The 12,221-nt window shown below is 42.0% G+C and overlaps 1 protein-coding gene across 6 annotated transcripts in view; it reads left to right on the forward strand.

Moving 5' to 3' along the window:
- The window catches only part of RBM12 (RNA binding motif protein 12), a 43,872-nt gene extending 31,651 nt beyond the window's left edge, over positions 1-12,221 (forward strand). For all 6 annotated transcript variants that reach the window (XM_074888094.1, XM_074888090.1, XM_074888091.1 and 3 more), the window contains 10 exons: positions 10-99; positions 3,850-3,948; positions 5,111-5,197; positions 5,298-5,357; positions 5,796-5,929; positions 6,563-6,617; positions 6,696-6,747; positions 8,101-8,234; positions 9,997-10,233; positions 11,012-12,221. In XM_074888094.1, coding sequence (XP_074744195.1) covers positions 10-99; positions 3,850-3,948; positions 5,111-5,197; positions 5,298-5,357; positions 5,796-5,929; positions 6,563-6,617; positions 6,696-6,747; positions 8,101-8,234; positions 9,997-10,233; positions 11,012-11,128 — 1,065 coding nt within the window. In that variant the 3' untranslated portion in view covers positions 11,129-12,221. The remainder of the gene's footprint in view (positions 1-9; positions 100-3,849; positions 3,949-5,110; positions 5,198-5,297; positions 5,358-5,795; positions 5,930-6,562; positions 6,618-6,695; positions 6,748-8,100; positions 8,235-9,996; positions 10,234-11,011) is intronic.

Raw genomic sequence — 12,221 nt, forward strand, 5'->3', positions numbered from 1 at the left:
TTTTTTAAGGTGATTAAGAACAACTTAAATCCATGCTGGAGGACGTGCAGTGTTCCTTTGCAGACGTTCTGTGGTGGAGATTTTAATAAACCTATCAAGGTACAGCATTCAGAAATTCTCCTTGTTTGTTGTTACAAGTAGTCCAATCTGTTGATGTTAACTATCAGTTATCAGGTTGTCTAGTCATATTTAAATATTTAGATTGCCTTTCTAGAATAGTAGTGTGGCGGATAAGTGATTATATGTCTATCAAGTATGAAGTCTGTATTAAAACATTATGAGTTGTCAAATTGAGAAGTCAGGAAATGCAGAAGTGACACACTTTCTAATAATTAGTCATAAGAAGAATTATAATGGATTTTTTCACTATTCTAGCCAGGGTTTCAGGTTTGCTGTGGGCTTTTTTTTATTTTATTTTGTTTGTTTTTTAAATTACGGCTTTCTAGCACTGTTCCTAAGTTAACTGAGAAGCTCATATACGTTATACAAGCTTGAGTGCCTTAGGATACCGATACAGAGAGAACCTTAATGCATCAGTCAGATTCATCCATTCATGAGACTGGCAGGCTTGTCCTGACTCTTTTTCAATCTGTTCCAACTAGAAATTTGGTTTTGAGTCAGAACTGCATCTCCTTGTGGTCTTGTATATGATGACTAATTCTTGCTGGTCCTGGCTTTTGGAGGTGGTAGCAGAACAATTGCATCTTTTAATAAGTTTCTACAAAAGGATATCTGTTAGAAAATTAATTTGTTGATTTCTGTTCTAAGCAATATGTGGATAATGTGAAGGCATTTAAATCCATAGTTCTATGTGAGTATAGTCTTTCTCTGCTTATCCAACTCCTAAACGCTTTCCATTTGCAGAATTTTCCTGCCTCATCCTGTCGGTGAAGAAATCTCATACTGGAAGTTTGATCTGAAAGGTTTAGCAAAAAGCATGCATGCTAATGTTTTTATTTGTGCAGCATGGCAGGACCAAAGAGTTACTGAGATCATTAACCTGAAAATAGATGTTTAGGTATGCTGGGCTTGTTGATACGTGGCAATGTTGTAAGTGGTGTTCATGAGCTTTTATTGTTGGAGAATTGACAGTCTTAGGTCAGAAAGAAGGCCTCTTGGTCCAAAAGCAAGCAGCAAATCTGGAAAGAAGATGCGTATTATCATTTGTCAAAAGTGACATGAGATGGCATGGTTTAAACGTTCTGTTACATGAGGCTGTGTTTGCTATAGTCCAAGAAAAATTGGGGTTTTTTGTTTTGGCGTTTTCTTTGGTTGGTTTTTTGAGTTTCTTTTGTTTGGTTGGTTTTGGGGTTTTTTTGTTTTGGGGGTTTTTGTATGTTCGTTTTCCAGAAGCTTTCTGTGCTTTGGAATGACCTGCTTCTTAAAAAGGATAGATTTTGGCTGTTAGTTCGTTTCAGACAAAATTCTCGATGAATGTGCAAATAATCTATTTAAAGTTTCACAATGCAGCTGTGAAAAAGGATTATACTGTTCTTGTACTTAACAGGTTAGGGAAGTCAGAAAAGGGAATCCAGGCTGACAGGCGGGAGTTTCACTAGCAGCACTAAAGAATATAATGTTGTACTGGGGTTTCATTTTTCATCTGGTATTTGCTGCTCTGAACCTCTTGTTTGAGGCTTCCAAAAATGTACATAGGAACAATTTTGCCTGAAATAACGGTAGTTCAGCATGGTGGAGGCAGCCATTTTGATGTGTCCCCTAAACATCAGCTTTGCCAGCTATGTATGAAGATTATGTACTGAATATGTGTGTGAACATAAATCTTTTGATAAAATTAACAATGCTACCTAATATTTTGGTAATTCTTTCTTCATTGTGATGCAGAATGGTGTTCTTGTTCTGTGTTAAGAACAGCTCAGATTTGCAACACAGCCTAACCTTCTTGGCAGTTTCATTAAAAATAGGGGCAGATGAAAGTAGCATCTCTTCCCCCATAGTTATTTAAATGAAAATGGCAAATGTGAAATTTGTGGGTGTTGGTGTTGGGACTAAAGCTGCCAGTCCACGTGTTTGATGGCATATACATAAAGGCAAATGCATTTTCTGTGACTTTTGAAAGTTCCTCCTCTAGATGAAAGGGGCCTTTTACCCACTGACTGTATTCCAAGGCTCATAATGAATATTGGATAGTTCATCTGTGAAGAAATAATTCATCAGTAAATAACTATATACAGTGTTCTGCAGTATTGCTAGCAGGATTTTGTTTGCAGTAGGACCACGCTTTGGGCTGTGTACAGGGAATCTTGGCCAGTTTTAGAAAATGCTTGTGAGGTTTGATTTAAGTGGTGTCGTGCTGCAAACTAATAATGAAACTGCTCGTAATTACAATTTTATTGAGTGGCTGAGAGTGGGAGCAGGAGCAAGCAGGAGGCGAGAGGAGGTGCGTGGAGGCGGCAGCTGCTGAATTCTCTGGAGCTCTCCAGGTGTATTAACACGAAGGAGACCCTGCACCAGGAGTCCACACCCTGACTCCTGCACGAGAGCCTGCTTCTTTGGCCTCCCTGGCATAATCCAGTTGCCTTTGGGTGATCTTTAAACATCAAAGTTGTTGAGAGAGGCGGAGTGAAGTTCAGGCAGGAGGGTGGGAGTTGCTTCATGGTGGAACACGCAGAAGAAAGAAGTGGAAAGGTGGTGGGTTGGGAAGGACTAAGGGGGAGAAGGGGGAGCAGAGTTTCTGAGGTGATGCTGTTTTCTCATGAAGCGTCTGAAGGATGACACGGTGCTTCCCATTTAGGTGGCTAGATGAGGCCGTGGTTGTACAGGTTGTTGTACAGGTGTCCCACTGATACCAGTGGAAGATCCCTGGTGGATCAGGGTCATCCTAAAAGAACCCCATCTCAAATTCCGATAGCTAGCTTTTGAATTTGACATCCTTATCGAAGTGTACTCATGGACTCATCTTCTCTCTTGGTCCTGAGGAGAAAGTTGTCACTGTGGTTTATACTGGAGTAACACCCATTTCTTGGATTACTAGAGGCAGATCTCAGAGAGAGCATTTTAATCTGTGTAGCGTGTGAACCTCAGTGGGGATGAAGCAGCTGTTCCCAAGCTGTTTCTTGATTGACTGCTTCTGGAATGACTTGTGTTCTGCAGTCGTGTGTATTGTGCATGCTATAAATGCCCCTCATAGTTGATTTTGTGGGGAGCTATTGACAATGTATGTTTTACTGTGTTTGCTCTAAGCCATAGTTATTAGCATACTTTTATTTTTAAATGCATTGCTCTTTTGCATTATCTAGTTCTGAAGCTTTCATGCTGATTTAAACATGACTGGTTATTAATTAAGGAGTTATAATTTGATTGGTATAAGATGCAGAAAAAGACAGATTTAGTGCTCTGTGGAAATTGTGGTTTCTTTGTGAATCAATGCTATTGCTGAGCAGAAGAAAAGAGTATATTCAGAAAGTGCTTAGATAACAAACTTTTAATTGCTTCTTCCCATTACCCCAGTTGTGTATCTTGTCCTGAATGATCTCACATTTATACATCTGGGCTGTGAAATGTTGGGGTGTTTTGTGTGGGTTTTTGTTTTGTTTTGTTTTTAATCTCTTGTGTCTAAACTGAGGAAAGCTTTTAATTAAAACTTTCACTGTGCGTACTTAAATGGGTGAGCAGTTGAACATCATCTGTTTTCTGAGATTCACTCTGGGTGTCTCTCTGACTCTCAGGTTTCAGTTAGTGATGTGGATGACACCAGCAGTTCAGATGTGATCGGGGAGTTCACTAGCACTGCTGCAGAGCTGTTGGAAACAGGAGAGCCCGCGGTGAGCAGCTGCTGTTCTCCCCAGGGCAGTGCGCCTGCCCACGGCTTGCTCTCCTCCCTTGCAGGTGCAGTGTGCAGACCACGACAGCGACGGGTCGCATGACCTGATAGGCACTTTTGAAACGAACCTGACTGAGCTGCAGAAAGCAGGTGACGGCTCTCCGGTGAGCTTTCTCAGTCCCTTTAGTCCATAATTCAGTCTTTCACAAACCCTTTTTAATATTGACCTCAGAGATATATTTTTAGTTATTGCCTCCAAAAGTGAGTTTTTCTGTCTGTATCTTTATATTACTAAGCCAACATATAGAAAGAAAAAACCTGGTGTGGGAATTATTACTCTGTTTTCCTTGGGTACTGTTAGCATTCCTATTCCTAAAGACATCCTTGAGCCCGTTGTCTGCTGGCTGCTAGCCACTTTTTCCAGCAGTTCAGCTTGTTTTTGCCTCTGCTGAGTCAAGTGGAGATAAAAGGGCTTGTTCATGCTTCAACAGACGGGTCCAGAGGTAGGGCTTGTCTCAGATAACATTTGTGCTTGAGCTGGTCTCACGAGCACTCTGGTCGCCTTTCTAGCTAATGGAGAGAAGCAGTGCTTCTCTGGGGCACGCTTTTTCCCTTGTCTTGGGCATCCAGTTTAGAGTAAGTTGAATCATTTGCTGGTGGTGCCAGTTTCTCTCTGTTGTCTGCGTTGAAAACCTGAACCCCTGTTCTCAGGGAGATGTCTCGCCTGAATTCAGACAGATGAATCTGCACACAGGATATAGTCTGTGACTGCTTCCAGTTGCCAGCCAGCTTGATTTCTGTGGTTGTAATCCTAAAGCTGGTGAAAGATTCTTGCCTTTTTCCCTAGCCCGTGTGAAATCAGAACTAATGCGAGTGAAACAAAACAGTGAAACACTGCTATTGGTAACCTGCAACCTAGGCTTTTCTGGCCTCCCCACCCTGAGATTTTGCCTCCTGTTTGAGTGCATTTTCTTCCCTTAACTGAAAAAGAACCTGATGACATTAAGAGAAATTCTTGGCGTTTGTGATTGACTTTTTCTCCCTCTGATACAGTCACTGTTCCATGATTGCATACAGTTATGTTGAGGAGACTTTTCTGAGGTCTTTCCTCGTGTTTTGCCTGGTGCTGGTAGCAAAAGCATCCAGTTTACCTCATCAGCTGCCAAAATAGTTGCAAATCTTTTAAAAATTAAGTTTCAGAATTCTGCCAGGTGTTTGGGTAGCTCTGAAATTGTGTGATGTCTGACACTGTTCTGTTTCAGTAATTTGTCCTGCTATAAATGCAGATATCTTGGAGCTTGCTTCTTGCATGTTTGCTTTCTGTAGGTGGAATTTGAATGCATTCATCCTGAGAAAAAACAAAAGAAAAAGAGCTACAAAAACTCTGGCATTATTAGGATAAAATCATGCAAGGTAGGAAGATTTTTGTTGGGTTTTGGCTTTTATATTTTCTGTTCATAATAAAATTGTTCTTGGGAGGAGTAAGTGTAACCCTGTCTGTCTGTTCCTCTAGATTGAGACAGAATATTCGTTTCTGGACTATGTCATGGGAGGCTGCCAGATTAACTTTACAGTGAGTTGTTTCCCCACTGCACACCTTGGTAGGGTGACAGAACAAGAGCAATGAAGTGATTAGTAGTTTTATTTGTGGTGTGAATGACTGCAAATGCAGTGTGAATTTGCAGTGATGAAGACTGCAAAAAACAATGTTGTATTTTTACTTTTTGTGATCAAGTAGCAACTGTAATGGAACTAGGGTTTCTTAAACTTCTTTTGAGAAATCAGTTCAGTCTGTCAGTGGAAAGGATTACTGCTTCTTAAACAGGCAGGTACCCCAGTGGGGAAAAGTACGTAGGCTTCTTTGCCCTTTCGTATGTAGGACTGTGTGGCTGTGTGCCTGGGAGAGAGGGAGCTGTGTGCCTGGTCTAATCCTCTCTTTCTAAGTATGGTTAGTTCTAATTTGCCTATGGTGACGCATCAGTGACTTGCTGTCATCATCTTGACTGATTAGGTGGGTGTAGACTTCACTGGCTCCAACGGAGATCCCAAGTCACCAGATTCTCTTCACTACATCAGCCCAGACGGGATAAATGAGTACCTGATTGCCATCTGGAGTGTGGGAAGTGTAGTCCAGGATTATGACACGTATGTAATGATCTTAACTGATGTAGCCACCCCATCAAAAATGTGTCACAGTGGGTGTCAGTGATCAGGGCTGGTAGCTTGTTCCAGAGCTGTAGTGTGTGAATGACTGGGAGCTGCCTTTCCTTGGGAGATCCCTTCAGGAGCTGCTACTGCTTCCTTCTGCTTCTGTCACTGCCAGGGAGGGCGGTGGCAGCCCTTCGTGATTTGGCATATTTGCTTGGTTTGTCCCTCCAGGTCTGCCTTTGATGGCCCTGGGTTACTCTGTAATGCTGCTTTAGCTGGTCACTAATCCTTTGTGACGGTGCATTTCAAACGTGAATGCCCTGTTTGATTCAATGGGAACACGTTTGTCTCCTCTGTCCTTTAGCCAGGCTGTGGTTGGGTTGGCTTTTCCCTTGCTACTTTGAAAACTCCTGAGTCCTTTGGGGTGCTGTACTGAAAGAAATTCTGAAACTGTCAAGCCCAAGCCTGAAACCCTTGGGTAACTGATGACTGGCCATGGGGAGCTAGATGGTGTACCCATTCCTTATGGCAGGAATTGAACCTTGGTCTCCATGGCTTTCTGGGAATAAAACAGAATAGTGAGTTATTAAAAATTGTTCTTTCTCATTTCTTGTTGCCCTTTCTCTCCAGGGACAAGCTGTTTCCTGCGTTTGGGTTTGGAGCTCAGGTTCCTCCTAGCTGGCAGGTAGGGCCTTCACAGCGCTGGGCAGTTGCTCTGTCCATGCCTGCATTCCCTAACTGTTTGTAGTGTCCCCTTTCCTAGGTATCTCATGAGTTTGCTTTGAACTTCAACCCCAGCAACCCTTACTGTCAAGGTGAGGACACCTCTTTATTAACGTTTCACTGAGAGGGACAGATGTTTGAATGTTTTATTTCTTTCATAACTGGTGAAAAACAAATGCAGCACCAAGACATGCAGCAAACTAGATTCACTCTGACCTGGGTGCTGACAAGACTGGATGTGTGCTGATGCAGACTCCTGTGTGGTCTACGTAAGCCCCAGTGAAGGGGTCTAGATTTAATTTGATTGTTTGTGCGGATGTTATAGGTGGCAGTGGATTCAGGTCAGCAGTGTGCCCTGTGCTAGGCGTGCTTCCAGAGCGACAATCTGCTCAGGCTGTTAGAGACAATGGTTACTTCACCAGCAATGTGTGTATGTTTAAATGTTGTCTTTCAAAGAGTTGTCTTAAAAGCTTGTTTTCTTTATAGCCGACTTCTTTAGTGGAGATTGTTTCAGCTGTTTTTAAGGGCTGCTCTCTAAACTGGATTACGACCTTTGAGGACCAAGAACTCTTGCAGCATGCAATGGCACAGAATTGTTCTTGAACAAGCATTTTTAACTCAGTTCCATTTTTCTCTCTGGTCTAAGGCCAGTGAAAAATGGAATCTGAGATTCAGTGTTAAAATGCAAGCATTTCCCCGGTCAGTTCAGCATTGTCTGCTTCATTGGGATCTGTGTCTTTGCTCTTTAGGATCCCTGTGCAGTAGTTTTGAGAGGCACTGCACTAAAACCTGCATGGTGGACAATGCAGACAGCAGTGGCAAATGAAGCTACATAGATACAAGCCAGGAACAGGACAATTTAGATGGATCCACAGAAGAATATGAACCATTTAAAATCAGACTTTTAAAAAAATTTAGTTAACCTCAGAAAAGCTTCTTGCATAGGAAAAACCTTAGGGATTGCTATTTCTGTTACAGAAATGTTTAAATCCTGAATCAAGGATCATTGTCTAACTTCAACACAAGGCAAATGAAAAGTTACTGTTCCAGGGAGCTTCTGGCCTTATTGTCTAATTAGACTGTAAGCAATTAAACAAGACAAATTTGATGACAAGGTAGAAAGGACAAGGTAAACATAGTCATCAGCGTGCCGTCACCGGATTATTTTTCCCACAACTTCCATGAGCTTTGTGATGTTAGAGGCACAGAGAGTGATGTGAAGGATGTCAGATGGGGGAGAAATCTGCACATCCTATCTCTGCAGATATCCACAGGTTTCAGGCCTGTGCTTTGTGTATTTGCTGTTATCCTGCTGCTGATCTGCGCTTCAGTTCACAGCTGTGTGAGAGTTGTTATCCTTTTGCCTTACTGTTTAGTAATGCTTCTAAAATAATTACTGGAGAGGTTGTGAGGCTCTCGTAGAGCTTGCCTGCCTTGTGTTACAGGGATCCAAGGCATAGTGGATGCCTACCGCCAGATCCTGCCTCAGATCCGACTCTACGGGCCAACCAATTTCTCTCCTATTATAAACCACGTGGCGAGGTTTGCAGCACACTCGGCACAACAAGGAACTGCTTCAGTGAGTGCACGTCCGTTCCTGTGGATCAGCATTGGGTTGATGTTTCTGTTTTCCATGTTAATGACAGGGTGGGATGGAATGGTAAAGTGATGTTGTCTTCCTTAGGATGCCAAGTTTGGTCCTCTCTTCCCAGCCTACAGAGTTCTAGGTTCTAGTTCTACTAGGTTCTCTCTTGGTACATAGTAATATGAACCTGTACTGGGTAGACATTAGCTTCCATTGCTCAAGTGATATTTATTTCTCTATTTTGCAGTTAGCTGGTATTGTACGTACTCTTGAAGTATATAGGGGTGCTGTGTTGGCTTTTAGACGAGTTGCACTCTGTCAGCAGTTGCCTCACTCTAACCTCTCCTGCCAAGCTCCATCACCTGTAGGGAATGCATACTGTATAGAGGAGCCATATGTCTTTTATTCCAAACAATTTTGCTCTCAAAAATATACACAAAGACCGCCTCCAAGAAAATATCAGAGGTCTCCCTATCCATCCCACCACAGTGGGATGCAGAATCAAGATATCTAGAGGGCCAGATTAATAAAGGAGCCTGAGCACTGTTAAATTGGTGTGCTAATTGCCTTGCAGAGCATCCATGCTACTCTGCCGTTGTGTTGCATGTCTCATTTCTCTGCTTGCATGGCTGTGGCTGCTGTTAAAATTCAACTCCCATTTCTTTAAACTTAATTTCTTTTGCTTAAGGATGAAGGACTCATATTTCCTGATAGACCTAACTGATTCCATTTTAACAGACCAATCAGAAGGAATTTTGATGTACGTGCTGATACTTGCTTTATGGTTTAGCTGTGCTGAGTATTTTTGGTTCTGCTTCTCTTTGTGTGTATGTCAAACACTTCCCACACTGTGAGGTGCTTGGTCTAGGAGATCCATTTCTTACATTTCTGAGAGTATTTTTTTAGCCTTCCCAACACTTGGGGGAATCTTCTTATTTCTCTTTATATGTTAAATATCTCTACTTTTTCTTATAGATGAAAAACTGTTTTAATAAAGCAGCTGTCAGTAATGGGGTGCAGCCATACTAACACTTGTGCTAACTGGGTTTTGGAATTGGAAATTAATTTTTATTTTACGTGTGTCTCATTTTTTATTTTCATTTTAAGTATGTAGATAGCTGCTATAAAACAGTGGTTGCTCATTTCAGAACCAGGTACTAAACCTTAGCCTCGGGAAAAGGAAGGAAATTTTAAACACTTCACCACTTTGAAGTATTTCTCTTCTTTGTAGAAAAGCTCCTGTATTCTTCCCCTCTTGTTATCTCTAGAGCGTCTTTGTGTCATGACATTTGTCATTGCTGTGTTTTGAGATTTCTAATAGTTATAATTTAAATTATTGGTAACTAAAAAAGAAGGCCTTTTGAGTTACACTCCAGGGATATTAAATATGAAACTTTGGCCTTTTTCAGATGTCAGGAAGTAAAGCAGCATCCATCAGTGAATTTTGTATGCAGCTTTGTTGATTTAGTAGTACTTTCCTCATCTCTAGTACCTTCTGCCAATTGATGTAATTGTTCTTCATAAATTTAATTTAAGCCTCTATCTTTTTTCTAATGCAGAAGAAATCTGAAGTGCCCAATGAAAGGTGTTGCATATGAAAAAATGTGAATAAACGTGTTTCTTTCATGTTCTGGTTTTGTCTCATCCACAGTGCCATTGGATTTCTTTCTTAGAGTAAGAAATTGCTCCATTTGCCTTCAGTTATGTGAACATTGGTGTTGAACTCCCTAACTGGGTGCTTTCTAATGTTTTTCAGCAATATTTTATCTTGCTGATCATCACAGATGGAGAGATCACTGATCTAGACCAAACTAGGCAAGCGATTGTTAACGCCTCTAAGCTGCCGATGTCCATCATTATTGTTGGAGTTGGTGAAGCTGATTTCAAAGCGATGGAGTTCCTCGATGGAGACAATGGTGTGCTGAAGTCCCTGACAGGAGAGCCAGCTGCACGAGACATTGTCCAGTTTGTGCCTTTCCGACAGTTCAAAAATGTGAGTTGTCTTTAACTTTGGAAGAGTCCTGGTGCCAGTATATATGCACTTATTACATCTGAAAAATGAGCATGGGTCTAGACAAGGCAACAAGCTGCATGCTCACAGTGCAATTGAAGCTGCTTGTTGCCAGTGGAAGTTGAGATGTTTGCTCCTGTGTTCGAAACCGTGTGCCTTGTTGCAGCTCTCTTGCAGCTTTTCTTAAAGATCTCTTGTGTCACTGATTTAGCATACTATCTCTTGGCTATTGCAGAGTTAAAGGAGTAAAGGAGATGTTTTCTCTCCTGGGATGCAAACATTTAGGCAAGAAACTGAAATCGTATTGTCAGTCTCTGATGTTGAGTCCTGTGAGTGATTTAAGCTGAGATAAGTCTTCCCTGCTGTTGAAAGCAGTCCTGTCATTCCCCAGCTCCTCCTTACTTCCACTGTGGGCAGGAGCATTCATTCATTCCACATGGAACTGGGTTGAAGAGTGGAGTCAAATGAAAACCCAAACCACAAATTGCGAGTGGTTGGGGCAATTTCTCCTCCAGACCAGGGCCATATAAAGGCTGTGTGAGCCTGGGCTGAGGTGGGAGCAGTGCTTTTCATCAGCAGTGCTCACTGAGACTGACTGGAAATGTTCCTAAAATGTCCCACAGCAAGGAACTCGTGAAACAGAGTGTAAGATGTGGCAGGTGTAGGGCTGCGCTCTGTATTCTGGAAGAGAGTTTGTCACTGGGCTGATAAATCCTTTCTCTGCAGTATTTCTGATTTATTCTCCCTGTTCTCCTTGCAGGCTCCCCGGGAAGCACTTTCCCAGATGGTTCTGGCTGAGGTGCCGAAGCAGCTGGTGTCGTACTATAAATGGCAGGGATGGCCACCTGTGAAACCGCCAGAAATAAAGATGATGTAGATTGCAGCCTGACCCTGGCCACCTGCATCACTGGGGTGGAGAGAGCTGTCTGCACCCACGCTCCCTTGCACACTGTGGGGTGCTCAGTGCCTTGAGATTGTACTGTTCACACTAATTCTCTTACCTGCTTGTGCTCTGTATCTTTGATCTTTCCTGTTCCTAACTGGAAAAAATGTAAATATGGAAAAACCCACAACTGCTGGCAGTTTTTGTCACAGAAAAATAGACCTTGTTGGTTTTCTACCTTGAAACAGTGACACATCATACCACGCATCATTGCTTGGCACGGCCCATCTGCTGCTCGGTATCGGAGTGGGCATGTGCACTGAGCTGCTCACGCAGCACTGCTTCAGTGTGCAGTGTGGTAGGAGAAGTATTGCAGTCGTGCTTGCTGTAATAATACTTATCATATCTTCCTTGATTTTGGTGTTTTTTTGTTTTTTTTTTTTTTCCTTCTATCAAGCTGCCTTGGGAATAGGGACCCTTCTGTCCTGGTTGGAACCAAAGTCTTGGTTGGATGCCTGAGGTAGTTCCTGTTGTGCCTTCATAAAGTGCCAGTGTATTTTTGTACGTAGAGGTTTATTTTTAAATTTCAGTGACCATACTTCTGGAATCTTCTTTTTAATCACATTTTTGTATTAGTAAAAATTGCTTCTGTGATGGCCTGTTGCTTGGAGCCCTTGTTGTAATTTAAGAACACTGCACCTTGCTTATTTGTGGGGGGATTAATGAAGATTAATCATTAATTAATTAGGGGTGGGGTGGGATTAATGAGTCACATTAATGTGACTTTCAAAATCCAGCAACTGGAATCATTGAAATAAAGGTGTTTTGAGGTGATTTCTTTGTGTCACAGAAGTTACAAAATGAAGAAATAACTATCCGTGGAACTCCAGAGGGGTGCGTCCTTGTCCTCAGGAGTGTTAAGTGTTTATTTTGTGCTCTGGGGACTGTAGAACAGGCACATGATAGCAAAGCACAGTTGCTTTGAGAGACTGGAGCTGATAGTTCGTTTCAAAATAGAGATAAATTGCACTACAAGTGGTCATCACTTTCAGTTTCATAAATAAATAATCTGCTTTGACTTGCATAA

This window comes from Strix uralensis, chromosome 18 (genome assembly GCF_047716275.1).
Source record: "Strix uralensis isolate ZFMK-TIS-50842 chromosome 18, bStrUra1, whole genome shotgun sequence".
In the NCBI taxonomy this organism is placed as follows: Eukaryota; Metazoa; Chordata; class Aves; order Strigiformes; family Strigidae; genus Strix; species Strix uralensis.